At 41.4% G+C, this 25,402-nt stretch overlaps 1 protein-coding gene across 4 annotated transcripts in view; it reads left to right on the top strand.

The window, feature by feature from the left end:
* The window catches only part of LOC109932827 (CRACD-like protein), a 129,558-nt gene extending 123,222 nt beyond the window's left edge, over positions 1-6,336 (top strand). For all 4 annotated transcript variants that reach the window (XM_048598193.1, XM_048598195.1, XM_048598194.1 and 1 more), the window contains 2 exons: positions 908-1,052; positions 2,490-6,336. In XM_048598193.1, coding sequence (XP_048454150.1) covers positions 908-1,052; positions 2,490-2,653 — 309 coding nt within the window. In that variant the 3' untranslated portion in view covers positions 2,654-6,336. The remainder of the gene's footprint in view (positions 1-907; positions 1,053-2,489) is intronic.
* Positions 6,337-25,402: the final 19,066 nt, after the last annotated feature.

The following is a 25,402-nucleotide window of genomic DNA, read 5'->3' as shown; positions in this document are numbered from 1 at the left end:
AGATTATGCTGCAACTGTTTAAAACCCTGGAATATTGTATGCAGTGCTGGTCACACAGTACAGGAAGGATATGTTTGCATTTGAGAGAGTGCAGAGAAGATTTACCAGGATGTTGCCTAGATTGGAATGTCTGAGCAATGAGGAAAGTTTGGATAAGCTGTTGTGTTCGTTGGAAGCAGCAATGTTTCAGAGGACTCATGATAGAGATGTATAAGATTATGAGGGGCATAGATAGGTTGGATAGGAAGGCACATTTTCCTTTAAGTGTGGGGTCAGTAACCAGGGGCATAGGTTTAAGGTAAGAGATAGAAAGCTAAGAATAGAGTTAAGGAGAATTATTTTTGTTCAGTGGGTGGTGGTAGTCTGAAACTCACTGCCTGAAAGGGTGGTTGAGTCGAAACTGTCATAACATTTGAACAATATTTAGACAGACACTTGTGTTGCCATAGCCTCCAGGTCTATGGATCAAGAACTAGAAAATGGGATTAGTGTAGTCAGATCTTTATTGGCTGGCATGGGCACAATGGGTCTAATGGCCTCTTTCTGTGCCATTAACATCACAGGTATAAAAATAGACTATAGTGTCCACTTAATATCACACACACTGATTTCAGGCAATATATGCTTGTTCTTTGTTATGGAGAATGTTTATTCGTTTAATACAACAATAATAGTTCTTCAAAAGCGAAATACTGTGGATGTGGGGAATTCGAAGGAAGAGCAAAAGTATGGTAAAGTTCAGCAGGTCTGGCAGCGAATGTGCAGAGGAAGAGTTGACTTTCAGGGCAAGTTGACCTTTATCGGCAGTTCTGCACCAGAATACATTTCTGTTTTTACATTTTTGCACACAATTTATGACTTTGGCAGTACAAATTCTGTTTAAAGTCTACATTTTTTTCTTCATCAGGAGACTGTAAAGTCATCAACTGAAGTCAAAAGCAATCAGTTCAAGTCATCGTCGTCTTGCAAACCTCAAGAATGCAAACTGGAGTTGAAGTCGAGTGTTGCGGAACCTCAACAGAATGTTTCTCCAATTCCCAGTCCTGTGACAGGTAAAACTGAAGACAACAAGTTGTGTTTATTCAATGCGTTCAACATAAAGATCTTGCCATGGTCAGCAATGATCGCGAAGAGGTGTAAACAAGGCAGTGAAAATTCACTAGATTGGTTCCCAGGATGAGAGGGTTGTTCTTGGATAAGGGGATGAGAAATTGAGTCCATATTCTCTGGAGTGTAGGAGAATAAGAGCTGATCTAATTGAAACATTCAAAATTATGAGGGGAATGACAGGGTGAATACTGAGTTGTTGAGGTGAATTTTCCAATTTTTTCGCAAAGTGTTTTTCTAAATGAGGTAGATGGTGCCTGGCCTGCCATGGCTGACAGCCCTTCCGCTCTTCACCTCGTTAATTATTACAACTGGACTTTACTGTGCCATGTTTCAGAAGTGTTATGGCACAGAAGGAGGCATGTCAGCCCATCATGTCCATATTGGCTCTCTAAATGAGCATCATGACTTAGAGCAATTTCTCTGCCTTTTCCCCTTCCCCTTCCCCTTCTATTTAGTGACAATAACTTAAAGACTTCATTGCATGGCACTCATGGCAAAGGTGCTCACCACTGCTAGGAGCTCGTGGCACACGTGCTGGCGTTGTGATTAAACCCCAGCTATGCACCACCTTAGATGTTGCAAGCCAGGAAGTGTCCCTATACCATGGCACTTGAGCCTGTACATTCAGGTCTTGGTCCAACAAGGAAAGTTACCTCCTCAGTTCACCATTAGAGACCTGAGATGCTGGTGGATGGGGTGGTGGAGAGGAGAGCACTGCTGGATCCTGCTGACCAGCAAAGGAGACCACGCTACCTGATGCAGCTAGCCTAGAGTGAGATAGCCACTCGGGCCAGTGAAGTGTCCTGGATGAACCGCAACACACAGCAGTGCAGGGAGAAGGTAAATGACCTTCTGCATTCCACAAGGGCAAGTACCATCATCTGTCTGCTGCCTCACACTCACAGGGCCACCACTGCCACGGCACGTCATCTGCCCAAGACCCATGGACAACAACTCTCATATTGCATGCAGCATCTCCACTCAACAGCTCTTACCCACCTCATCCTCTTGAATTACTAACCCTCCCTGCCCTTTGCCCTTCCAACTCACTCTCTTGAGGGCACCTCATCACATCTCTTCCTCCTGCACCACCACGGATGTTCTTCTATCCATGTTCATCCTACTGAAACCCTCTCTTTCTCACGCTGGAATTAAAACTGATGCAGCCCTGGATTAATGTTTCCACAGCACCTCATGACTCACAATTGGTCCATAATTGACTTCTTCCCCATTCTCAGGCTTGAACTGCTGACCGGCTATATAGGGGAACAAGCCAGACAGGAAAAGGTAGTCTAAAACTTGTAAGCCTCCGTGAATGACCGTATTTCCTTCTTTGTGACAGGTATACAAGTTGTTATTAATTATTATTTCACTTGCAGTAAATAAGCATTCATTGGCATTGCCGCAGAACACTAATGACAAAGATGGGAGAGATCAACACAACAAAGATAAAGCTTCTTCTTCATCCAATCAGCCATCGTGGATGGAACTTGCCAAGAAAAAGGCGAAAGCGTGGAGTGACATGCCACAAATAATCAAGTAAACTTCCATACGGGACCTCTAAGTCATACCTGGAATCCTCATAGCTGCTAGTTTTTGGACAAACAATAGACTGTCCATAATGTTGATTGACAATAAGTTAGAATCCTGTGTTGATGAAATGTAGGTCAACTTCATGTTCTGTTGTTTTTTTTCTCAAAGACAAAAATAGGGTTTCCTCAGATTACTACATCTAGTGTATGACGGCACCAAATTCTGGTGAAGTGCTGAGAGTGCTGGTAATCAGACAGTAAATGCAGTGCAGATCGCTGACTGAATGATTCCAAGACCATATGGCTTCTCGTCATGATTCGGATCCACATGGTTGGGTCAATGTAGGAAAAAAGTGTAAATTTTATTTGTGGCCTGGTAGGCAACCATAGGTAAAGCATTGTTCTTGTTAATAACCTGCTACATTTGTTTAGGATACAGGAGGTGCTTTATGATAGAATGCAATGTATGTCCAGGGAAACCAAGAGAGGGGAAGAAAGTTGGCTCTTTCTGACAAAAAAACATTTTTCAACTACTTTTAGTTTCAATTGATCTGCAAATGTTTTGCTGTCTTCGAAGAGTTAGGCAGCATTTTAAAAAAAGCATTTTTTGGATCAGGTGTAAAAAGTTATATTTGTATGCTTGTAATTTTAGCTTAAATTTTGTAATGATTTATCATACTGTAATATAATTACACTATTGTTAAAACAAAATATACAAAGACTCGGTAAAATGTGGGATATATATATATATATAATGGATATCAGATATGTCTAGTGATAGATATAATCGGCATTTGGGTTTGCTTAGCATTTCAAATTTTAGTTTTGGTAATGGTTGTACTTGTTTCTGATTCCAAGCAAATCAGTACGTGTGGAAATGAATGTGTGTGTGTGTATGTGTCTGTGTGTCTATGTGTATTTGTTTGTGTGTGTATGTGTGTCTATATGTCTCTGTGTGTGTGTGTGTGTGTCCATGTATGTGTCTGTGTCTGTGTGTGCGTGTGCATGCGCGCTGTGCCAGGCTGAACTCTGATTGGTATTGAGGTAGTTTGTTAAATCTACAAAGAAGCTGATTTTTATATCAGCTCTTCAGTCTTTGAGCAGCTGCTGCTTTACTCAGCAGAGTTGCTTGATGTCAGCACGTCCAAATTGAAACAGAATATTTGGGTGTCTGGATCTGTGGAATCTTCAGCGGATGGGGACATGGGAATTGCTGAATGAGAAAAGCCATCTAAGTTCATCCTGATCATCACACGACACAGTAACAGAATTATCAATTAATGTTGAAGAAACCCAGCCATGCAGTGAGGAATGTTTCCCAGTGGTAGAGAAGCATTGGGAACCATAGGTCCAAAGTTATTGTTCCTCTCAAGCTTGTTACACTTACTGTGTATTGTGTGGTTAATGAAGCATTCACCTCCTGGATTTCTTGGCACCATTACTAAATGTAACTAAAAGAAGCTGCCTGACGCCCTATTCTGTAAAGCCACAATTCAACTGGTGCAGTGATACTTCCTTGATGTAAGAGAATGTGCATATTATGTTAGTAACAGAATTGTAACTGAGTAGACTTACAGGAGGGGAGTGGGAATTTGGGCAGGAGAATGTGTAAAATATTTTGAAGAATCTTGTATCGTAGCAAACTAACGATATTTTCCCAGCCTGCATTTAAATACTTGTAACAACGCAAATTGCACTATATATTTTATCTTCCAATCATTTTACCATATTCACGTCGTGAAAACTTTAGTATGCAAATATGCACCTGCCAAACTATTTTCCTAAATTGCCAGAAGTTAACTCTCACTGTGATACAGGTACAATGGTAGAAAGAGTTGCATTATTTTGGAGCAAATCATAGACAACATGCACTTTGCAAAGGTGCTCAAACCATGTATCTTTAGTTCATCGATTCATATTTTGCATATTATCCATCTGGTGATAGTTTCACTCCATATAACCCAGTCCTATGAATACAACTTTTAACAGTTATCATGCTATTAATGCACTAGACAGTGAAAGTTTTTTTTATAAATCACAAATTGAGTTTCATAGTTTCGTTTCCTCATTCAACTTCTGTTTGTACAATCTGCATGTTATCAGCAATGCAACTATTTTTGCCTGTTGTTACACATACGTGTATGTGTGCACCTGTGTACCTATTTTGAGGATGGTGTACAGCATCATGCACAGTATCTGACTGTTATCATGCCGTGTAATGTATATTCATGCAGACTGAGTGTTTGAATTAGTCAGCTATTTGTGTGATGAATTGCTACTGAGGAAGTTTGAATGCTCAGAATACACTCCAGGTACATTTTTCTTTACTGGCTGTTCCCTGTTAAGTGAAGTAGTGTGCATCTTCCAGAGTGAATATTAGTAAGGTGGTTACAGTATGAAAAATAGCAGCATTTTTATCCCCAAGGAGTCAAGCTTAGAAATTTCAATTGCATATTTTGCATGACACAGGAAGGCACTGAATTGCCACAAACTGATATAGTCTATCTGGATGGTCCTGAAGTTTAATTATGATGTACTATGCACTGTCTTTGTCAGTGCAGTGCTGTACTATGTCATCAGATTCACCCATCACAGAAATGGTAGCCGCGTGACAGTGTGTCATTGTACTGGTTCAGAGAGCCGTAGAGTGGCAGTAAAGAGGGTTTGACTCCCCACACATAGTGTCACCTGCATTACCACAAGGCAGTGTGAAGCTGAAGCCAGAGACATCTCCAAGGCAAATAAACAGAAAGAATTAATAGTTTCGTCTGAGAGCTGGTCTTGATTTGGAGTTCCATTTGCAAGGAGGCCCAGAAATGCATTGTCCGGCTAATACCAAGCTGCATTTGGTGCAGGGTCCAGACAAACCAGTGAAGGTAAACTAGGAGATAAACTAGGGGGAGCTTCTCCACTTAAAAATAAATGTTGCATTGAAATAAGTGTGCAACGTTGGAGTATAAATGTGCAACAGATGTTTTATCTGAAAATTGTCTGCAATTAACCAATGATTTTCAAATAAACCAAAGCCTTCCATAATGAGGCATCTCAGGCAATTTTACCCTTAATATCTTCACATGATATTTTCTGCTAATTTAACATAAATCCTACTCTATTTAAAAAAAAAATGTTGCCATCTCAGTTATAACAGCGGGTGGTGAAATATTGTATGAATAAATTAATGATCTGATCACTAATATTGTAAATTGCAGTTTCCAAGTTTAAGTTGCCACATCTCCAAATGTAACTCTGAACTTAACTCTAGTTCATTTGGTTGTACCTATAGTTTATAAATACCTGCATGATGTTACAACTTATGCACTGAATATTAAAACACAGTATATTCTGTAAGGATAGTAAATCCATTCAGGAATTATAGTTTGTTCAGTAACATCCCATAGTATTTGTTCTGATATCGTGTAATGACAAACCTGTGAGATTCTGTGGGATTTGTGAATAGGTGATTTGGTAGGGGTGTGTGTTTTGCATATTTGACGTTTGCATGTTCAATAACTTTGCCAATTAGATGTCAGTAAAGCTGGTACAGCTTCAAGGTCTCCAATCTGATGAGCTTCAACCTAATACTGCTGTACGATGCACCAGACTGTTAAACAACCTTACCCTTATGTTGCTAAATTTATACTACCTCTCCCTACTTTTATATTGTTAGAACTTCCAACTTGTTAAATCATGATGGAAATTAAAGGATTATTTTTTACTAATCTAAAATATGGAACTCTGTATTGAATGCAGTGATTTAATATCACACTTCTTGCACCCACTGGCTAAAATGTGTTTGTGTGGTGTGATAACATGAAAATTCAGTGTTGTCGCTGGAGGTTTCAGTAAAATCTAATGGTGACCACTAGAAGTTTCTCGTGGCTGTATTTAGGTGTTGAATTACAGTGAAGACCAAAGGTGGGCATGTGAAATTTCCTTAGTGTGTCTACTAAAATGGAAAACAGCCATATTGCAATTTGATAAGTTTCTAACTTTGGTTTTGGAAAGTGCATTTTGAGTCCAAAGTGAACAGTAAGGTACTCGTGGTTATAGATTGTGGTGGGAACAATTTTAGATAATGAACCAAAGTATCTCATACACAGAGCAAAGACAAATTGCATACATACATGGCACTTATCACATCACTCGGGATCCCCTCAAGCACATCACACACACAAAGGGCCTGATTTACTGACGCAGTAGACCCACCATACTGGCTGAAAGGACCAGAGCCATTCCTCACTGCTTCCCCACCTCTCTCTTCCCCCCACCCACAACACACACACACACAGAGTGAAGCTGCCTGTTGGTCATTGATTGAGTTAAGGCAGGTTTTTGGACCCTCGCAGAAATAGGGGCCGGTCATTTTCTAATGCCCCCATCGTGGTCCTGGGGCTTGTTAAGGTAGAAACCCCTTCAGCCCCTGCAGGGAGAGCTACTGCATTTTACTGCTTGGCTTAAGTATGAGTCTGTTCCTCCTCTGGTTCCACCTCTACCCAGCGTCAGAGAGAGATATTTTCTAATCAGCCTTTTTCAGGGATGTTGCTACACACTTCTGAAACAGGTGCGACTTGAACATGGGCCTCCTGGTTTGGAGGTAGGGACACTACCACACCACCAGAAGAGCTCCTCCAGCTGCAGTGGGATGAGGCCAATTAAGTGGTATTCAGTTATCCACTCAAGGGTCGGAATTGGCCGATTGATGTGTGGGATGTTCAACATGACCCCCACCTTCCTTCTGGTCCTGCCTTTGGCTATTTAGCACAGGATGGGTAGGTGGGCACTCCATCCCCAGTCCCACCAGAGGAGGGGTGTTATATCCAGCCTGCGGACTATTCCTTTTGGAAATTGGATGATATACTGGTGGACGTAGTGGGGTTCAGATGTTCTTTACATTCACTGAGATCCTACAGACAGCATTGAGATGAGCAACCATCTTTTCAGAACCTACGAATTTCTGATGAAGGGTCTAGGCCCGAAACGTCAGCCTCCCTGCTCCTATGATGCTGCTTGGCCTGCTGTGTTCATCCAACCCTGCACCTTGTTGTCTCGGATTCTCCAGCATCTGCAGTTCCTACTATCTCTGATTCAATCTTTTCAGTGATACTGGTATCAAGATACCAAGGCATCTTTGACATTCTAATAAACAGTCAGCTACGACCTTGGATAATATTGGAACAGAAAATGTTGGAAATACTCAGCATCAATGGAGAAAGAAACAGCATTAATGTTTCAGGTGTGTGTGTGTCCATGAAAACTTGTAAAACCAAGTTATTTGAGCGAAAGCGCTTCTGATAATGGCCTGCACTGGAGTATCAGCCTGGACTGCCTGTGAAAATCCAACAATGGAGCCTCAGCTCATAAGCTTCTAAAACAGAGCATCGCCAACTGATCAAAATGGTGAGGTTAATGTTAGGCCCTGATTTTATCATACAGTAGGAGTGTTGTTAGCAAGGGGCATAAATATTCAGCAAACCTACATTACAAGGCCCAGAGAGAGAGAGAGCAACTAGATTTTCCAGGCCAGTTTCCAATTCTGAAAATCCAGCGGAAGTGGCAGCACAGTGGCAATGTTATTGGACAAGTAATGCAGAACTCCAGACCAATGTTCTGTGGAAAATTTTTCAAATTGTATTGTGCAGGCGGTGAAGTATGAATTTAATAAAAGTCTGTAGTCAAAATGTCAGTCCCATGGCAACCATGTAAACGGTGCTGATTGTTGTAAAGACCCATTTGGTTTAGTAAGGCAAGTTGACATCTTTACCTTGTCTGCCTTCACGTGACTGCAGACCCACAGCAATGTGATTGATTTAACTCCCCTCTGGGCAATTAGGGATGGGCAATAATACTTTTACCCACAAATAAATAAAAACATCTCCTCACTGCCTGACTGGTGGGAAGAATTGCAGTCGGATGCTGCTAAACAAGGGCGTGTGGTCTGATAAACAGGGTAGGAGGGGAGGCCAAGGATATCCTCATGAGGCCTGGAGGCTTCGCAGTGGAACTGAGGGCCGTGGTTCTTGTCAGTAACATGGGCTTTCACCAAGAATTCCTGGAGAAAGTTAAATGAGGGCAGAATGGGGGTTGTGGGCAAGGGTTTATCAGTCTGAACGTAATCAGTTTACAGGCAGACAACAGGGATGGCATCCTGCCACATCAAAAGTCCCTTTCTCCAACTCTGAACTATGCCCTCTTGCTTCTCTAGGCTCATGAGGGACCCAATGGAACACTGTTCACAAAGCTTTACTGAGCGGCACGGTGGCTAAATGGTTAGCTGCTGTCTCACAGCACCGGGGACCCAGGTTCAACTGCAGCCTTGGACAATTCTCCTTGTGGAGTTTGCACATTCTCCCTGCGTCTGTGTGGGTCTCCCCCAGGGTGCTCTGGTTTTGTCCGACTGTGTTTCCTCCCAAATGTGTGCAGGTTAGGTGGATTGGCCATGGGAAATGCGGGGTTACGGGGATAGGCTGGGTCTGGGTGGGATGCCCTTCAGAGAACCAGTGTAGACTCGATGGGCTGAATGGCCTCCTTCTGCACTAAGAGTTCTATTAGTAGGTTGTGCCTCATCTCAATCCGGCATATATTCGGTTTGACCTGGTTGGGAAGATCATTCCGTGATCTTCAGTTAAAATACCGAGCCTGGATCTCTATGGACGACTTTGCCAACTTGTGGCATGTGGCCTCACAGCTAATCATTTAAAATTTAAATTACAATCTCCCCATGTCTGGGTGGAATCTAATGGATTCCAAGGTGGAGGACAGATTGTTTGATCAAGTGTAGTTCATCATGGTCAGGTCAGGAAATCTGGTAAGCTCTTGCCCATGACCCCCATCCTGTCCTCATTCAGCTTTCTCCAAGGATTCGTGGTGAAAACCCATGTTACTGATAAGAACCTTTGCTCTCAATTTCGCTGCCAACAAAGGAAATTCACTGTCCTCATACTGACTGACAGCTTGAGAGGGGTGGAGGTGAAGGTGCAATTTCTGCCCTAATGTGGGAAAAGGGGAGTACAGCAATTTAATGTTCCCTATGGAGCCATGACCCTGCATGATAGAGTTCCCATTGCTGGAATTTAATTGCTTCAGGTGTCCTTCAGACTGGATCACAGGAGGGTCACTAGTATTGCTGGTGGGCAACCCCACTGTGTTCATTAGATTTTGCGATTTGTTTTTGTAATTTAGCAATAGAGAGAGGGTATGGGGAGTCTAGAGAAGGTATTAAATGTTGTTTTAACTCCCTAATATGGCATGTTGGGACAAGTATAATAACTAAGAGTAGCAGTAGGCAATTCAGCCCTTTCAGCCTGCTCTGCAAGTATGCCAAATAAATGACCACATGGTTACATTCTGAAGAAGGTCCACTGAACTTGAAATGTTAACTCTGCTTTCTCTCCAGAGTTGCTGCCAGACCTGCTGCCAGACCTGCTGAGTTTTTTCCAGTAATTTCTGTTTTCGTTTCAGATTTCCAGCATCTGCAGTTCGTCAGGTTTTTTTAAAAAATGTTATTGAATCAATTCACTTTTCAAACTGTCCCTGATATTTGTACTGTCAAGTCACACAAATTGGAGAATTTTAAAGTAGGATTTTGTCATGAACAGAAAATTGCATATAGAATAGTTTCTGCACAGCAGCCAGATAAAAAGGCATTCATCAAATTGGATCCAACACATTACTCCCAAGTCAGTGTGTCCCGCTGACATCAGGGACAGGGGTGGGTGGTGATTATGAGATGCCCAGTTTGCCAGCTTTCCAAAGCCATTGCCAAACTCAACTGTTTTGGTTGATGTGAGATTAAGAAGGCCAGCTACTTCCGTGAAGGGGAAGGCATTTGGGTTTGGTCACAGCCTTGTTAACCAGGGACGAAGGAGTCGGGGGTTCGGTTTCCCAGCATGATGTGTGTCGGGGGGATAAGGGGGCAGATCATCAACTTCGACGGGGCACCCAGCAGCTGTTGTGGCTGTTTCTCTGGGCAGGCCTCGAGGCTGAAGGTGCAGCCAGACACCTTCCTGCAGGGGGATTGCACATCGGGGACAGGGCTGTTCCTTTACGTCTGAAGGCAGCTGAGATAGCATCTTCTCGCTGTGCCTCTCAGCTCAGCACCTTGTACTGCCATTGGGGTTCTCCTTTGAAGTTGGATCTCCAGTTTTGAGAGCCCACCCACAGAGAGGGAACCTGTCTTCGCTACAGTTCAGTGGCTACGCACAACTTCAATCAGGATCCCACAGAAAGCCAATTCAGGACTTCTTGTTTCCCAGCTTTGTGAAAAAGTTACTGCATCAAAATACAGGGCATAGTGCAAAACTGTGCCTCCGCACTTGAGGTCAATAAGACCAGTGCTGCAATGCAACACCCCTGTCTCATTGTGCATCCCTACCTCTGGGTCAGAAAGTCCAGATTCAAGTCTCACCTGCCCCAGATGTGAGTGAACAAGTTGATTAAAAATATCTATAAAACCCCTGGAGTGCCACTTAGGCTTATATTTCAGAGGAACTCCAGATTTTCTCCCTTGTTAAATCTCTAAGAGACACAGGAGGCAGAGCATACAGAGCTTTGTAAGGTGAAATGTTGGTGCATAGATAAAACTTCAAGCCAATGGAAGACTGATCACTTTTGATTTAAGACTTCACTGCAGATGTTTGGATCAGAGCCAAGAGTCATAAATTGTTTGCAGGCAACAAAGAGGAGCCAGCGCACACAATTTTTCATAGCTAATATACTGCGACAAACCAGAAAACAGATCTAAGTATAGTATCACCACAGGCTTCTTTTTCTGAAACATATTCATGAAAATGAAGCAGCTCTCAGGGTCACTTCAGGCTGAGCGCAAACTATTTCACTTATTTAGGAGATTGCAACTCTCAAACTTTGGATTTAAGCTGATCCAAAACTGTAACTGCTAGAATCATAGAATCCCTACAGTGTGGAAGCAGGCCCTTTGGCCCAACAAGTCCACACTGACACTTGGAGCATCCCACCCAGACCCACACCCCGATAACCCACCTAAGCTACACATCCCTGGACACTACGGGCAAATTTAGCATGGCCAATCCACCTAACCTGCACATCTTCAAACTGTGGGAGGAAACTGGAGGAAACCTACGCAGACGCGGGGAGAATATGCAAACTCCACACAGACAGTCGCCCGAGGGTGGAATTGAATCTGGGTCCCTGGCACTGTGAGGCAGCAGTGCTAACCACTAAGCCACCGTGCTGCCCCCACTGTTGCATCAAACTTAACAATTAAGCCAATAAACACGTTTGGAATGTAACAGTGCCTCTGATGGTAACATTATCCTCAATGAATTTTACATTATGAGCCTATTAGAATCTGTTAACGTTTAAAGTGAAATCTAACCACCACGTAACTAACTGACGGGACTCAACTACAACGTTTAGTTTTATTTGTACAGAAACATTGTTGCACATAAGAATTAATCAAAGCAAGCATTATTAACTTAAAATTGTAGTTTAGAATTGCTTATGCTATGAACTCAGCCCTACTTTTAATTTTCTCAACAAAAATTGAATTATCTTACAAAATCTTGAAAGTTTGACCATTTTTCCTAGGACAGCCCTTTACTTTAATTCTCCTCAGTGGACCAACAATGTACCTATTTACAGACCCCATGACCAGGGCTGCCTCAGCTTCTTATTCAGACACCCAACTACCTTCACTTAGCATTCCAAGTTCACCTTGTTGATCGTTGTTGACCATATGCCCACTTGGGAGTCATCAAAACATAGGACATAGGTGCTGGAGCATCCATTCAGCTTTTCAATAAGGTCATGACATTCATATGATCATGAAACATATCACAGCTCCTTTAACGTTGTTGGGTCAAAATCCTGCAATTCCTTTCATAACAGCATTGTGGGTCTACCTACAGCTCATGGGCAGCAGTGGCTCATGAGGGCAGTTCACCACCATCTTCTCAAGGGCAACTAGGGATGGGCAATAAATGCTGGCCCAACCAGCGATGCCCACATCCCATGAGTGAACAAAAAAAGACTAATCTGGTTAGGATTTCGGCTCCACTTTCCCATTTGCACACCATACCCCTGCTGAAATAACTTATCTATCTGTTAAGAAACTACCTAACTCAGTTTTGTCGCATGACTTTGTGGAGAGCAGAATTGTATTGACTAATAACCATAGGAGGGAAAAAAATTCCTCTAATGTCTGTCTTATTTTTAAATTATGAGCCCTGGTTTTAGTCTCCCTCACAAAAGGAAATATCCACCTGAACAAGACCTCTTTGGATCTTACTTAGGCCCATAGGATCACTTCTCATTCTTCTAAACTCCAATGATTAATGGCCTAAACTTTCTGCATAAAATAAGCCCTTCATCCCAGGAATGAGTTGAATGCACCTTCTTGAATTGTTCCTAACAAAATTACCCTTGATTATCAAGGGAATGAAAGATTACCAGGGATATGTAGGAATGTAACGTTGAGCTTAAAATCAGATCAGCCATGATCTCATCGAATGACACAATATGCTCAAGGGCTGAGTGGCCTACTCTTGTTCCTTGTTTGTATGTTCAGAATTATAGCTTTTAAAATAAGGAAACCAACATTTTTCAGTGTTCCAGACATGGTCTCACCAAACTTCCTTACTTATATATTCCATTCCCCTTGAAATAAATGCCGACATTACCTTCCGATCACTTGCTGTACTTGCATGCAGATGGCTTGTTATCAATGTACCTGCATACCCAGGTCCCTGTGTTTCAGAGTTCTGCAATATCTCTCCATTTAAATAGTATCCCAATTTTCTCCTCTTGTTGCCAAAGTGGGTACGTTCACGTTTTTCCACGTTATAGTCCATCTGCCAAATTGTTACCCACTCATCTAACCTATCGACATCTCTTTTGGGTCTTAGGCTGTTTACATCCTCATGACAACATTCTTTCCTATCTATATTGGTAGTATTGGCAAATTTAGTTGTCATGTATTCGACCCTTTCATCAAAGTAATTGATATAGATTATAAATCGTTGAAGCCTCTGACCTGATCTCTGTGGCATTCCCTTGTTACAGTTACCATCCTGAAAAAGACTCATGTATAACAATCTTCTGCTTCCAGTTAGTTAACCAATCCTCTACCCTTGCTAATATATGAACCCCTACAGATTGTGCTCATTGTCTTGTGTAGTAACCTTTGGCACCATATCAAACGCCTTTGGAAAGACAAACACATCACCTACATATGAACTAGGAGCAGCAGGAGACCATTTGGGCTGTTGAGCCTGCTCGGACATTCAATAAGATTTGTTTGTGTTTTGAATTCCATATTCCTATCTGCCCCAATAATTTTAACATCCTTGCCTAACCAGAATCTATCTTCCACCTCCTTAAGAATATTCAAGACTCTGCCACCACTGTTTAATGAGGCAGTGAATTCCATAGTCACGCAACCTTGAGATTAAAAAAAATCCTCTTTACTTCTGTCCTAAAAGGATGACCCTAGGTCTGCACTCACCCACAGGAGGAAACATTCTTTGCTTGTCAAGACCATTCAGGGTCTTACTTCAATCAAGTAATCCCTCATTTTTCTGAACTGCTGTGAAAACAATTCGAGTCTGCCCAATCTTTCCTCATAAGACAACTCGCTCATTCCAGATATCAATCTAATAAACATTCTCTGAACTGTCTCTAATACAGTTACTTCCTTCCTTAATTAAGGAGATCAAAACTGCACGCAGTGTTTGTGATGTGGCCTCACCAATGCCCTGTATAACTGAAGTGTAACATCCTTACTTTTACATTCAACTCCTCTCATTATAAAGGATCACATCCCTTTAGCTTTCTCAATTTCTTGCTGCATTCTCAATTATCTGCATACTAACTGTTTGTGACTCATGCACTATAACTCCTAGATCTCTCTACATGATGGAAATCTGCGGTCCTTCTATATTTAAGTAACACTCTGCTTCTCTATTCTTTCTGCCAAAATGAACTTCACATTTTTCCTCATTATTCATCCACCTGCAACCTCCCAGTGTCACCTTCACAACATATAGGAGTCTAAAACTAGAGGGCACAGGTTTAAGGCGAGAGCGGAAAGATTTAAAAAGGACCTGGGGCAACTTTTTCACGCAGAGGGTGATATGTGTATGGAATGTATATGCCAGAGGAAGAGGTGGAGGCTGGTACATTTATAACATTTAAAAGGCACCTGGATGGCTATATGAATAGGAAGGGTTTAGAGAGATTTGGGCCAAATGCTGGCAAATGGGACTAAATTAATTTAGGATACCTGTTCAGCATGGACGAGTTGGACCAAAGGGTCTGTTTCTGTGCTGTACAAATCTATGAATCTATCATTACATTATGGGCAAATTAACCGCTGTGCCTTCACTCAGTTCATTTAAGTAATCCTATAAGTTGTAAAAGCTGAAGACCCAGGAACCACCCTTGTGGGACTCTATACATGAGATACTGCCAATCAGACAGAGACCCATTTACACATATTCCATTTTCTGCCAGCCAATTGACCATCTAAACAGACTAATATGTTACCTACACCATGCGTTTATTTTCTGTAATAACCTTTTTCGCAGCACATTACCAAATGTCTTTTGAAAATTTAAGTACAGCACATTTACAGGCTCCCTTTATCCACCTGTTGCTACTTCAACAAAGAACTCTTGAAAAAATTAGTTAAACATAATTTCCCTTTCACAAAACCATGCACAGTGTTCCTGTTTACCTTGTATTTTTCTAAGTGTGCAGCTATAATCTCTTTAATTGATTCTAAATTCTTCATCGAGACTGACAATGAGATAACTGGCATATAGTATCCTGTTTTCTTCCTTCCTTGAATAAATGAGTTATAATTGCTACTTCCAAATCTAATGGAATCTTTCCAGAATTGATCTGATTTTGGAAAATTAACACAAATACATCAACTATTTCATTACTGTTAGATTTTGAGCCTCCAGTACTGGATTTACAACGTGAAAGATTGGAAAGGAATTTTCAGATAGTTCATTAAGTTTGTTAAGCTGCGGGTGTTTAGATACAATACATTAATTAATTAGACAAAAAAGTACATGACCCATGAAAATTGAAGACAGTTCACTGACGCTAGAGGAGGAACAAGCAGTTGGCACAGTTTGTGTCATTAGCATCATAATTGTGAAGATCATATCTGCTCTATAACCAAACTGTTAGCGTATTTCTCCCCGGTTTTCCCTCAACCTCTCAGTCAATCTTCCATCTAAAGAAGATAGCTATGTAACAAGGACTATCTCTGACTCTAAGCTCTTGGTGATATACTTTATTTTGGGGACAATCTACACTGTGTCAATCATATGGCTGAAATCTTTTAGCTAATGAACACAGGACAACTACTCACAATTGCAGAACAGTGGCATGGTGGTACAATGGTTAGCACTACAGGCCTACAATGCCAGAGATCTGGGTTTGATTCCAGCCTTGGGAAACTGCCTGTGCGCAATTTACACATTTTTCCTGTGTCTGTGTGGATTTGCTTCCTCCCACAGTCCAAAGATGTGCAGGTTAGGTGGATTGGCCATGCTAAATTGCCCGTAGTGTTCAGGGATGTGCAGGCTAGGTGGTTTAGCCATGGGAAATGCAGGGTTACGGGGATGGGGTAGGAAGGTGGGTCTGGGTGAGATGCTCTTTGGATGGTCAGTGTGGACTAAATGGGCTGAATGACCTGCTTCCACACTGGGGAGAATTGTCTGAAGGTTAATTTTCATTATTTTTGGGAACAAATTAATTTGTTGATATTGAGTGTATGTCTGCTAATGGAGCACAGTGACCCCTATTTATTGTTACCTTCCTTTTAGCCTTGTTTGTTAGAAATTGTTTGTGTTTGGCCAAAGGATGTAACTGCTGCAATAGACAGTACATGAGGTCTTAAGCTACAAATGAAATACTAGAAAAATTCACTTTCAAAGGGCCTCAATTTCACCACTTGGCAACTCTTTTAAGACTCTAGGATCTGTGATCTTGTCAGCCTGCAGCTCCATTATTTTTGCATGGTACCATGTCCCCCATGGTTGTATCTTTACCAAGATCCTCACTGCCTTCCACCTCCTGATTTTATCATGATGAAGGATCATCATTTTGGATCACCTGTGAGATTTAAAGCACAGTATTTTTACTAAAAAGTGAACTCGCAAAAAAACATAGAACTGAGATTATCAATTCTGAGCAATGGAGTTCTGTGACTCTCTGTAAGGTTTATGTGGAGTATCCCCAAGCCTCATACCTCTCTGCAGTGAATGAAGCTTCAAAGAGGAGAACCTCAAAGAGAGAAACACACTGCAAACTTCATTTTAATCTCCCGTGTGTTCTTTCAGACTGTGAATTTAATGGGGGAAAAGAGAATATTCTTGGTAGGAGACATGTTTTCCTCCTTCAAAAATAAATAAGACCACGGACTGTGTGTGCTGGTGGGCAAAGGTATGTGAACATAAGATTATAAGAAATAGGAACAGGAGTTAGGTATTCATCCAGAATTGCCAAAATTCCACTTACCTTTTTAACTACTTGATACACACACATACTAACCTTTCATTGCACAAGTATACCCAGATCCATCTGTGCTGCACGTTTTTGGAGTTTCTTTTTATTTCAGTAATAGTCTGCCTCTTGATACTTCCTACTAAGGAATGTAACATCACACATACATAATATGCATTCTGAGGAAGGGTCACTGGACCTAAAACGTTAACTCTGATTTCTTTGCATAGATGCTGTCAGACCTGCTGAGGCTTTTCCAGCAATTTCTGTTTTTGTTTCTGATTTGCAGCATCCGCAGTTCTTTTGGTTTTTATCAATTTGGTAAACCTTTGCTGCACTCCGTCTATGGCAAGAACATCCTTCCTCAGATAAGGAAAGCAAAACTGATCACAATACTCCATGTGCAGCCTCACTAATTCACTGTCTAATTGCAGCAAGGCACCCTTATTCCAGTACTTAAAACCTCTCACTATGAAAGCCAACATACAGGACACACAGGTCTCATGGAACATTCCCCTCTCTCAATTTACAGCCATTCAAATAATAATCTACCTTCCTATTTTTGCTACCAAAGTGGATAACCTCACATTTTTTCACATTATACTGCATCTACCATGCATTGAGCCATTCAATCAACCTGTCCAAATCACATTGCAACATCTCAGCATCCTCCACACAGCTCACCCTTCCACCCAGCTTTGTGTGATCTGCAAATTGTGAGATATTACATTCAGTTTCCTCATCTAAACCTTTAACATATATTGTGAATAGCTGGGATGCTAGTACTGATCCCCGTGGAACCCCACTAGTCAGTAGCTGCCATTCAGAAAAAGTCCCATTTATTCCAGCTCTTTGTTTCTTGTCTGCTAATCAATTTTCTATTCATCTCAATACACTACCCGCAATCCCGTACACTTTAATTTTACACGTTAATCTCGTATGTGGGACTTTGTTGAAAGCCTTCTGAAAGTCTAAAGAAAATATATCCACTGACTCCCCCTGATCAGCTCTACGAGTTACATATTCAAATAATTGCAGTAGATTTGTCAAGCACGATTCCCCTTTTGTAAATCCATGCTGACTGAATTAGATTCTGCCACTGTTTTCTAAATGCTCTGCTATAGAATCCTTAATCTGGAGGTGCCGGTGTTGGACTGTGGTGAACAAAGTCAGAAGTCACATGACACCAAATTATAGCCCAACAGGTTTATTTGAAATCACAAGCTCTAACATCTTCCCCACTACAGACACCAGACTCACTGGTCTATAATTCCCTGGTTTCTCTCTGCCTCCCTTTTTAAATAGTGGGGTTACATTAGCTATCCTCCAATCTGCAGGAACTGTTCCAGAGTCTAAAGAATTTTAGAATCTTCTACTATCAGTATTAACAATTAACAATTCAATGACATAGACACTTACCCTTCCGAACAAAAAATTACATTGGCATTCTTTCATTTATTTTAGCTGACACGAACAAAATTGCTAATTGAACTTTTAAAATGGAAAATCTTTTAATTTAAAGAGGATGCAAATGACAAATTTACTGTAAATATTTCATTTATTTGCATATTGGAAAAAATTGCTCCATTACACATGATGTAGAATCCTTTTATTCAAATATACAATAAACTGTTGCATAAATTTTAAAGCTGGATATAGATAAAATAAATCAAAGAACCTCTGCTATTGCTTCCAACCTAAAACATGCAGCACAATTCTTCTCTGCCTCAATAATACATTTATTCTTGCTAGGTTGCATTTGACCTCCTCAGCTTACTTATTTCATTTATTGATCTGACACTTTGACAAATTCTCCAGAGAAGCAACCTCTTCAGGTTTTTCTCTTCATTATAGCTACCTTGTCATAAAGAATTAGAGCCTTGAACACACAAGCTAAGATTTCACCCACTAAAATACAAACCAGCAATGCTTTGAACATAATTGCGTCCAAGACTGATTTCATAATAGATATTAGTGGATAGAAAACTAAATAGAACACAATACCTAGAGTACTTCTCCTTGACAAAGCCATTAAATGATTATTGTTTTGTTCGAAATCTCCTCTGTAAGAAAGTGTTCAGGATAATTTTGTATCTTTGACCTCACTTATATTGCTGGTTTCAATATTTCATTTGATTTTTCACACCTACTGCAGAAGCCAAAAGTCATTTTTTAAGAATGTATTCTCTCATTGGACTCTTTTCATTCACTCATGAGATCTGGGCATTGTTGGCTGGGCCAACATTTATTGCCCATCCCTAGGTGCATTTAACCAGCCAGTGATGAGGTACTTTCTTGAATGAACTGCTATTGTCCATGTGCTGTAGGTACACCCACAATACCGTTAAGAGAGAATTCCAGGATTTTGACCCAACAACACTAAAAAACGGCAATATACTGCAAACGTTTTATTAACTGGCACTTATGGGACCAGGAGTGTGCCAGTTGATCAAATATTCTAGATAATCAAGAGGCACGCTTAACCACAGGAAGCCCTGACTAAATCCCTCAAAAAATCTATGTAAAACATCAACACGCCTCCTACAATCAATGTAAAAACAGACAATAAGTAATAGAAATGTAATGCAGGGGATATACACGATACACATCACTGTTATACTTTATTTACAGCATAAATACTCAGATGTCATTGTAAATCACAGTATTTGAGTTTATCAAGAGTGCTGGTTGGTAAGGTGCCAGTTAAAACAAAGTTTGCTGTATTTCCAAGTCAGGATGGTGAGTGGCTTAGAGGGGAACTTGCAGGTGATGGTGTTCCCGTGTATCTATTGTCCTTGTTCTTCTCGATGGAAATGGTCGTGGGTTTGGAAGGTGCTGTCTAAGGAGCTTTGGTGAATTTGATATGCATTGGTGGCAAGTCCAGCATTTGTTGTCCATTCCTAATTGCCATTAAACTAAGTGATTTGATTGATCATTTCAGACGTCACATGTTGACCAGACCAATTAAAAATGGCAGATGTTCTCCATTAAAGAGTGTTAGTAAATTCAATGTTTTTTTTACAACAATTGATTATAGTTTCACTCACCACTCACTATTGTGCACTTCCAGCAATTTGAACCTCTGATAACCAATGAACTCTATTCACCAGATGGCTACTGATTGGAAACCTCCTGCAGCTCCTCCATGGTAATTCTGGGAACAAATGGGCTATATGTAAAGAAATGGGAAATAAAATGTTATTTGTTTTTCGGATGTAAACATCATTGTATACACAGTCATCTCTGGCCTATCGCTAATTATCCTGAAGAAAGCGATGGTGAGCTACCTTCTTGAACCATTGCAGCCCACATGTTGTAGATACAACCACAAGGTCAATACAGACTTCCACAATTTTGACCCAGCAATGCTGATGGAATAGTAGTATAGTTCCAAGTCAGATGTGACTTAGAGGGGAACTTGCAGATGGTGGTACTCCTATGCGCCTACTTCCTGTTTTCTTTTGGTAGTAGAGGTTATGGGTTTAGAACGTGTTGTGAAGAGCCTTGGTGAGTTATGGCACTGCAACCTGTAGATAGCACACACTGCTGTTACTGTACTTTGGTGAAGAGAGTGAATGTTTATGGTGGCGGATGGGTGCCAATCTAGCAGGTTGCCTTGTTGTGAATAGTGTCAAACTGCTTGAATCATAGGATCCTTACAGTGTGGGAGCAGACCATTCAGCCCATTGAGTCCACACCAATCCTCCAAAGAACATCCTGCCCAGACCTAGCTCCCTATCCTCTCCCTGTAACCCTGCACTTCCCATGGCCAATCCACCTAACCTGCACATCTTTGGACTTTGAGTGTTGTAAGAGCTATGTTCATCCAGGCAAGTGGACAGGGCACCTCATATTCCTGACTTCAGTCTTGTAGACAATGGACAAGCATTGGAGAGACTGGATCTCAGTTACTTGCTGCAAAATTCTCAGACTCTGACTTAGTCTTTTATTGCTACAGTATTTTTGCAACGCTGTGGCATTGTTACTGGGCTAGTAATTCCAGGGCAATTTTCTGGGAACATAGGTTCAAAACCTATATGCACTTGGTGAAATTTAAATTCAATTAATAAAACCAAAAAATTAAAGCCTGTGTAATACTGACCATGAAAGCATTGTTGATTGTCGTAAAAAAATCTGGTTGACTAATACCCTTTAGAGGAGGAAGATCTACTATCCTCATCCACATTTGACTCCAGATCCACAACAATGTGGTAGGCTTTCAATCAGCTGAGCAAGCTACTGATACAGAGTATCATAAAATCAATGAAGCTGGTTGAAGCACTGAGCATTGACCTAGCCTCTGGAAACGACAAAGACTGCCCTGTCTACCATAAAAAGTCCTCCTTACTGATACCTTGGGGATAGTGTCAAAATTAGGAGAACTGTCTCACAGACCAGTCAAGCATCAACCTGGCAGAGTCATACTCAATATGTCATAGCTTACAATGTCTCAATCAACACCAACCATCACAATTACTCATTATGTCCAATTCTACTGACTGGACAGAGCCAGCAGATGTGGTGGCACAGTGGTATACAGTCAGAAGGGAGATGCCCTGGCAGTCCTCCATTTTGGCTCCATGATGTCTCATGCCATCAGGTCAAACATGGGCAAGCGAACTCCTGCTGGTTACCATTTACTGCTCCCCTTAGCTAACAAATCAGTTCTCCTCCATGTTGAATACAACTAGAAGGATACACTGATGGTGATAAGAGCATACAATGTAGTCTAGGTAAGGGACTGATGTACTTCTATATCCATCACTATAATTGACTCAGTAGCACCGTTATTGACCAAGCTGGCTGGGCCTAGCAAGAATATACTAGACTGAATCTAGCAGGTGGTGAGGGAACCAATAAGAGGGAAGAACATACTTGACCTCATCCTCATCAATCTTTTTGTAGCAGATGCATCTGCTCCTGACTGTATTGGTAGGAGTAATCAGCACATAGTCTTTATCGAGAAAAACTCCCACATTGAGGACGCCCTGCGTTGTGTTGTGTGGAACTGGAATCATGCTAAATGGGACAGATTGTGAATAGATCTAGCAACTCAAAACTGGGCAGCCAAGAGACAGTGTGGGCCATCAACAGCTAAAGAATTGTACTCAAACACAATCTGTAACTTCAGGGCCTGACAAATCCCTCACTCTCCCATAACCATCACATCAGGGGATCAATATTGTTTTGATGGAGAGTGCAGGAGGGTGTGCCAGGAGCAGTACCAGGCATACCTAAACATGAGGTGTCAACCTGGAGAAGTTACAAGCAGCATAAGCAGCATGAAAAAGCGATCCCACAACCAGCAGATCAGATCTAAGTTCTGCAATCCTGCCACATCCAGTCGTGAATGATGGTGGACAACTAAACAACTCATTGGAAGATAAGCCTCCACAAATAACCCCATCCTCAATAATGGAAGAACCCAGCACATCACAGCAAAAGATAAAGTTCCAAACATCTTCAGTCAGAAATGTCAAGTTGTTGATCGAACTTGGCCTCTTCCTGAAGTCCCCAGCATCACAGATGCCAGTGTGCAACCAATTTAGTTTGCTCCACATGATATGTAGAAATACTTGGAGGCTCTGGATTCTACAAGGACTATGAGCCCCTGTCAAGATTCCAGCAAACGTACCAAAAGCTTGTGATCCAGAACTAACTGCACCCTTATCCAAGCTGTTTCAGTACAGCTACAACACTGGCATCTACCTAACAATATGGAAAATTGCCTGGGTAAATCCTGTACACAAAAGGCAGGACAAATCCAACTCGACCAATCACTGCACCAACAGTCTACTCAGTAAAGTAACGGACTGTGTCAGCAACAGTGCTATTAAGCTGCACCTAGCCAGGAACAAACTGCTCACTGATGCTCAGCATGGGCTCCTGTTCTCATTACAGCTTTGATTCAAACATGGGAAAAAGAGCTGAACTCATATAGGGAGGTGAGGCTGACCACATTGACATCAAGGCAGCAAGGGTGGCTGATTGTGGCATCAGGAAGTCCAAGAAAATCTGTAGTTAATGGAAATCAGAAGACTGGTTAGAATTATATCTGACACAAATAAAGATGATTGTGGCCTTTGAAGATTAGTCATCTCAATTCCAGGACATTCCTATAGGTTCCTCAGGCTGTTGTTCCTCTATAGCTGCTCCATCAATGATCTTTACACCATCACAAGGTCAGAAGTGGGGATATTTGTTGATAATTGTACAATGTTCAGTATTATTTGTGCTTCTTCAGATATTAAAGGAGTATATGCCCTTATATAGTGTGATCTGAACAATATTAAGGACTGGGTTGATTATTGGGGAGTAACATTCATATCACAAAAGATCCAGGCAGTGACCAATTCCAACAAGAGAGAATCCAACTATTTCCCCTTGACATCCAATAGTATTACCATCACTGAATACCCATTATAACATCCCAGGGGTTACCATTGAGCAGAAACTGAAATGGACTTGCCATTTAAATACTCTGGATACAGCATCAGGCGAGAGGCTAGGAATCCTGTGGCAGGAAAATCATCTCCTGACTCTTCAAAACTTTTCCAACATCTGCAAGGCACAAGTCAGGTATATGACGGAATATTAACACTTGCCTAGATGAATACAGCTCCAACTACACTCAAGGGTCTCAACACTATTCAGGACAAAACGTTTCTTTGAAGAAGTAACATGTCCTTTGGATAAGACCATAAGAGATATGATCAGGAGTAGGCTATCCATCCCCTGAGCCTGCTCTGCCATTCAGTAGGATCATGGCTGACCTGACATTCCCCATGTCCACGTTCCTGCCCTTTCCCCATTGCTTGATTCTCTTACTAATCAATAATCAATCTATCTCAGCTATAAATATACACAAAGACTCTGCTCCCACAGCTCAATGTGGTAAGGAGTTCCAAAGACTTATAACCCTTTGAGAGAAGAAATTGCTCCTCATCTCAGTCTTAAATTGGTGCCCCTTTATTCTGAGACTACGCCCTTTGGTCCTAGACTTTCCCATGAGGGGAAACATCCTCTCAGCATTTACTCTGTAAAGACTCTCAAGAATTCTATATGTATCAATGAGAAAAAGGGAAACCAGTGGAAGTAACAAGGTGTAGAGCTGGATGAACACAGCAGGCCAAGCAGCATCAGAGGAGCAGGAAGGCTGACGTTTCAGGCCTAAACCCTTCTTCAGATTTTTTTTTTCTTACATTACAAACCATCCGCCAATATTTTTTGTCTTCTCAATTACTTTTTTGTAGCCCTCTGCAATATTTTTCATCCTTCTCAACACATCATGTTCCCTCTCTTCTGCACTCTCATAGCCCACTCATCTTCCATTAATCTCCAGTCAAACTTTTCAGTGCCTATTCACAGCCCTGCCCTTGACCTTGTAATCTCACTAATGATAAGATAATAATAAGAGAAATGCAATGAAATCTGAACACGTGAGGGTCATGCGTCAGGGATTCTTCATTCCACTAGTACCTGGTCATTGCAAACGTGAAGGGAAAGTAAGATTAAATAAGGAAGTAATTGCAAGTATACACGGAATGAAGCCTATGGTTTGCATTGGTTTGCGGAATCATTTGTCTCTCAGCTCTTTCTTCCTACAAGGCTGTCTTCCCTCAGAGATGCCCCTTTTTTTCCAGATAAAGGTCTGTTTGACTAATTCAGCTGCCATCCCTCACTATCGCCACCTGCTGATGTAAGTCCTGGCAGAACTGTTTGATCTACGCTCACCATTGCCACTTGGAGGTTGGCCGTTTCTATAATATAGACTTAAAGAAGACATCGCGTAGTTCCCTGCCTGATTTTTCCTATTATTGGTGAAATGAGTACCCAACAGAGGTTCTGTTACAAAAAGAATTTAGAAAAGAATATGAGGAAATAAATTGGCTTTGAAAATTACATTTGGCAGAGAGACGGGCACTAAAATGGAATGCAGCGAATGCCATAAATCTGAGTGGATTTTATTTCAGGATTATAACACTAAAAGAGCGGCAATAAGATCCACTATGACCCTATTGATCCTGATGAGGGCGTTTATAACATCTCATTACAACTGGGCCAACATCTTGGAATTATCTTCCAAACATCATCATAGGAATACCATCCATCAACATAGGTGTCTGGTTCTACAAGGTCAATTAACTCCCACTGTTCTGTATAGGGGAGGCAATAGCCTAGTGGTGTTATCACTGGACTGTTAATCCAGAGACCCCAATAATGTTCTGGGGACCCAGGTTCAAATCCTGCCAGGGCAGATGGTGGAA

Source organism: Rhincodon typus, chromosome 6 (genome assembly GCF_021869965.1).
Source record: "Rhincodon typus isolate 14 chromosome 6, sRhiTyp1.1, whole genome shotgun sequence".
Taxonomy (NCBI): Eukaryota; Metazoa; Chordata; class Chondrichthyes; order Orectolobiformes; family Rhincodontidae; genus Rhincodon; species Rhincodon typus.
The sequence above is the reverse complement of the archived record's forward strand: the minus strand, read 5'-3'. Positions and strand labels throughout refer to the sequence as shown.